Source organism: Rhopalosiphum padi, chromosome 3 (assembly GCF_020882245.1).
Source record: "Rhopalosiphum padi isolate XX-2018 chromosome 3, ASM2088224v1, whole genome shotgun sequence".
Taxonomy (NCBI): domain Eukaryota; kingdom Metazoa; phylum Arthropoda; class Insecta; order Hemiptera; family Aphididae; genus Rhopalosiphum; species Rhopalosiphum padi.
The window spans coordinates 44,145,906-44,151,679 of NC_083599.1; the positions used below are offsets into that span (position 1 = coordinate 44,145,906).

The window sequence follows — 5,774 nt, forward strand, 5'->3', positions numbered from 1 at the left end:
GCTTTCCTCCAGTAATATATACACACCCATTATAGCTGGAAAACCGATGATGATAACGACGACGATAATAATAACGATAAATAATCATAATAATTAAGCGGTCGTGCCCTCTTCGTTGTATCATTATCGTGTCTTCTCTCCATAATATTTCTCCTCGATTCTTTATCCCTGGCATAGTGCGTAGGTATCTATATAAATATAATATAGTGTTCTAGACCGACGATTAGGAGGTTCTCCGACTGGTTCTGCGCCGTAGGCGATAACTCCGAACAACTCATTTTATGAACCCGCTCTTTGAAATAAACAACATGCCACCGCTAATCAAAATGGCGTCCAACGCGTTATGTGAACGTCGTTATGGACCTACCTGCCTCTTAATCTCGGTCGAACGACTATACTCTGCGCGGGTAAAAGGCACGTCGTCCATAAACAAAACACGAAAAAAACGAAATCAAAAAAATTCCTAAAAAAAAAAAAAAACAAACGATACAGAGTAAGAGACGGTGATTCTATTTTATTTTTATCGCCTCTTCAGTATCTCCAAGGTACATGCTATTATTACTATTATTTATTTATTTTACTCGTCATGAGTAAAAAAAAAAACAAGAGTTCATATTGTTTTATATGTCATGTTGCGAACAAAATGGACTAACGGGCAATATCTGCACTAGAGCATTATGGAAAATTTATACTATATAGGTATAGTAGTAGGTATTGCCTGATATTAAATAGATAGAAGAGTTAGGTGAATTTTCTGGTTCATTTTATATAGTAATTATTGTCATGTTCAACTCGGCAACGTAAACTATATATTTTTTAGTCATTTTTTTTGTTTAGGTGTAGTACTGTATAGTGTTTATAACCAAATACGTATATATTAATAATATATATTTTTATTTTTTATACAATTTTAGAGTTTCTACATATTGATATTATACATTTTAATATAATTTAAACACTACACGTACGTCAAAGAACACATAGGTACGGCCATACGATTAATAATGATGAGTCATGAGTGAATTGCTTTTTAAAAATTCAGATTTGAGACGTGTAAATCGTAAATGATTTATTTTAATAAGTATCTATATTTTTACTAGAAAGTAAAAAAATACTAGTGGTATATAATTATTATTTTTCTAGCCATGGATTGTAAAAAAATTTATTAACAATTTTGGCCAACTTTTAAAAGTTCCATCCACAAATATTGAATCAACTTTACTAAAAATGTTAACTCATGTTGTAGTTGTTTAAATAAAGCTGGACACAATTTGTGCACCCACTTATCAATTTTTTTTTTATTTGGGACGCAAATATGTAGCCATAATAAATATATTTTAAACTTTAGGTAAAACAATAAACTTAAAACTCATCTACCCAAAATATAGATTTTTATGTAAAATAAATAACTTTTTTCAGTAAAAAAATAATATTGCTATGTATTTTTAACATTTATCACACACCCATTCATTTTTGACTTGATATACAATTACCTTTAAAAAAACTTCTGCACGCTACTGCTAGCTCGCGTATTACGTATATTGAATAAATAATAATGTATGTAATATAAAGTTGAAACTATATAATCACTAATAATCACTAATGCATTAGTATTAATATTGTATAATATTAAAATGTATTTTCACGGTACTTTTAGTTGATAATAAAAATAAATATTTAAATCTATAATCAAAACCTTATGGAAATCATTATTTAAGTCTCTTGTTTGGATCGCTAATCCCAATCAATGCTGAAAAATTCAATTTTAACAAACATCAAGCCTTCAATATATCATATATATATATATTTATACTGTATACCTATTACCTACCCAGGTGTAAATTATCAAACTTTTAATTCATTAATGATAATGTAATTTTGTTGAAAACAAAGAAATAGGTAATTATATTTTTTTTTCAATAGAAAATTAACTTGAACTACTACTTATTAAAACAAACCAAACAAAAAAACATCATATTTTAATTTGTAAATACAATAGGTATAACATAGTATGAACTATTTATTTATAATCATAGCAGATTAGGTATTAATAAAAATAAATGACCCTTTACTCGTAAAAACAATTATTATTTGTTTTTTCGTACAAATGTTCTCTATAATATTATCTGTATTTTTACGTATGCAATGTGTTTGAAGGTCATATTTTCGGATGACGACTGTTAGAACAATACCTTAATTAATATATTAATAATGTTAATAAGATGGATAATGGCAGAACAAAATATTTTACAGTTATTGCAAGTGGATTTTCCTAATTTGAATGTTGTTAGCCAAAAGAAAAACTTGACTTCTTTAAAAAAAAAAAATACTTTTAATAATTAATAGTAAGAGTTAATTTTGTTTATATCTGAGCATTAAAAATACGTGTCTACTGTCAACTGACAAAAGTTCAATTCGAAAAAAATTATCGCGTTCGTGCACATTTAATATTTGACAATAAGGATTTGAAAAAAAATTCAATTACCCATCTCGGTCCGACTCTATCTCGTATATGAGAACGAAAAATAAGAAATTACCTATTATCGTTCGACATGGACAGCTGCGTGTGCGGTGTACTCGTGTCGTGCACTCTTTTGTCACGCCAACGACGAAATCTCGTGCGTACGTCAATCCGTTAAATTATTATCGGAGAACGTGTCGGGCCGTAATCAATTCCGAATTTCCTAGTATTCAGTATTCCCGGTTGTGCAGGCAGTCAATACCGGTGGCGTGTTTGGATTTTGCTGTTAATCGGCGGATGAACGGAAAAGGGAGTGTGGGTCGACACAAATGGTATTTCTCAGACGTTCAAGTAAAAATAATAATAACAAATAATTTAATAGGTATTATTACTTATTAGTCTGTTCTTAGCCCTTATGTTTGTTTTGCCTGTAACGGAATAAAAATTCGACATTCATACACGGATGTAGTATTCGTAATGCGTAACGATTTCGTTTTTAAGTGTTTCATTATTTTATTCTTGGGAAAACAATAGTAGGTATTTCCAAAAGTAAAAAGATCCAACCCTACCCAGGACCTGATTAATTAAATTAAATTGCACGGTCCGATTATGAGCCCTGTCACCACATTAATAACTAGGGCACGGATGTTGTTGCATTTGCAACTTTTCTTCTACCTTTCCAATTTATTGCTAAGTAAGTTTTAAATACGTTTCATGTAAGTACGAATTCAAATCTAAAAGTTTTAAGTGCAATTTTTTGCAATTTTTGGAATTTTTGGAATTTTATTGTAATTTTGTTGAATTTAATCATTTTATACAACTATTTTAGCTATATTCGAAACTCAGCAGTCTTATAGATAAGATAATCTTAAATATTTCCAGTATAGGTATATAGTAATAATTTATTACTTTATTATTTTTATTATCTTTATTTCGATAATATGAAGATAATAATTTTGTGAAATGTGACTGTTTGACTTTTATAATCTGTTATTCAGTCACTCCGTGAATTTTGAGCTATCGTGATCTGTTATTATTCTGTAAATATGCCAAAAATAAGGCCAACTAATTCCATTGTTTTAAAAAAATACGTATTAGAATTTGGTGAGAATGTGTTTTCGTGTGATGAATCTGTACTTTTCTGTAAATTGTGCGAAACAAAAGTAAATGCTGAACGGAGGTATACAGTTACACACCATATTGAAACTGCAAAGCATCAGCGGGCGGTTAATCGACAAAATACCACCAAAATGTCTATATCACAACTTCAGGTAACAACATTTACAAAAAAATCATCATTTTCTAAAAACTTGTGTAAGGCCATGTTATCCGCCAATATTCCGTTGCATAAAATTAATAATTCAGAATTTCGTTTATTTTTGGAAACATATACGAATAGAGACATTCCGAGTGAATCTACGTTACGCAAAAATTACGTAGATGAGGTGTACTCCGACACTTTAAATAAAATAAGAGACAATATAAAGGGAAATAAAATTTGGGTCTCAATTGATGAGACCACAGATGTTAATGGAAGATATGTGGCTAATGTTGTGATTGGAACACTTCAAATAGACCAACCCGGAAAAGTGTATTTATTAAACACAGAAATTCTCGATAAAGCAAATTATTCAACAATAACAAAATTATTCGATAAATCAATGTTCCTTCTTTGGCCCGATGGCATTCGTCATGACGACGTCCTTCTGTTTCTTAGTGATGCAGCTCCATATATGATAAAAGCAGGGACTACAATTAAAGCACTGTATTCAAAAATGATCCACGTCACCTGCTTAGCCCATGGTATACATCGAGTTGCAGAAGACATACGAGGAAAATTTCCAGAAATAGATAAACTCATTGCTAAAATTAAACAAATATTTTTAAAAGCACCAAGCCGAACTATTCTTTTTAAAAATAAAGTACCAGGTACACCATTACCACCACAACCTATTATCACACGCTGGGGCACATGGCTTGAGGCTGCTTCATACTATTGTAAACATTTTAATGAGGTAAAAAGTGTCGTGCAAGAACTTGATCCTGACGAAGCTGTTTCAATAAAAGTTTCACAAAATATTTTTACCCAGATTTCAACTTCAGCCGATTTAGTATTTATTCACTCGAACTACGGATTTTTGCCGGACGCGATTTTAAAATTAGAAAATCAAGGACTTCCGATAGTTGAAGCTATTGGAATAATTAAAAATGTTCAAAATAAATTAGAAAATATATTTTGTGAAATCGGAATTTCAGTCCATGAAAAATTCAAGAAAGTTATTGAAAAGAATATCGGATTTGAAACTATTATTAAAATAAATGATATACTCACTGGTCAAGGAAAATGTTTCGATGGTTTACCAGAAGACTTAACAATAAACGATATAGCTTATTTTAAATACGCTCCACTTACATCGACCGACGTAGAACGAAGTTTTTCGAGGTATAAGAACTTATTGGCTCCAAATCGAAGAGCGTTCGAATTCGAAAATTTAAAACAAACACTTATAGTCCAATGCAATAAGGTTTAAAATTTAAAATATTTAATATGTTTAGAATACGCATAGATTATTAGTTAATATTTATTAATATAAAATGTAAAAAATATATTTTTTTGGCAGAATTAAAATAAAACATCTATAAATTATAACGAAATGTTGTAATTTTTAGTGCAATTTTTAATATTTTAAGTGCAATTTTCGGTATTTTTTAGTGCAATACTGCAATCAATTTTAGTAGTTTTTTACTACTACAACATCCGTGCCCTATTAATAACCCTATATAAATAACTATACCCAAATCTATTAAATATCATTAATTCGTCAAAAACTTATAAGTTTGAAACAAAAACGATTCAACAATATTATAATATTTGGTCTATAGACAACTGTGAACTGACTATTAACTTTTATCATTGAATAATAATTGTATGGGAAAAATATCGAAAACCATTAACTTTTTTTTTTTTAAATTGTTTCACTATTCATCATATTAAGAATACTAAAGTAGGTATCTATAATTACGTATAAGTATAACTGAGACAAATTTTGTATAATTTTTATTAATTAATTTGTATTTAAATAATTAATTGTTATAGGAAGGTAAGCAGGTACAACTAACAAAATTTAATACCTAACGATGCATAATAATCTATATCACATTCTAAGTGCAACACATAATTATTGCATTTCAAATTTTCACTCGTAGTACCTACATAACTCAAGCATTTAATAATATACAAATATATAATCCTATAGTTAAACTATTTTAAAATGATACTGATTCTTATTGACACACTGAAACTTTATTATTT

At 29.1% G+C, this 5,774-nt stretch overlaps 1 protein-coding gene across 1 annotated transcript; it reads left to right on the plus strand.

Moving 5' to 3' along the window:
* Positions 1 to 3,481: 3,481 nt before the first annotated feature.
* Positions 3,482 to 5,076, plus strand: LOC132926722 (uncharacterized). The gene has a single exon (XM_060991121.1). The coding sequence runs from the start codon at positions 3,508 to 3,510 to the stop codon at positions 4,990 to 4,992; it is 1,485 nt and encodes a 494-aa protein (XP_060847104.1). The 5' UTR covers positions 3,482 to 3,507; the 3' UTR covers positions 4,993 to 5,076.
* Positions 5,077 to 5,774: the final 698 nt, after the last annotated feature.

What these genes read in the sequence shown, in the direction of transcription:
- LOC132926722 (XM_060991121.1), top strand. Translation starts at nt 3,508, where the DNA reads ATGCCAAAAATAAGGCCAACTAATTCCATTGTTTTAAAAAAATACGTA.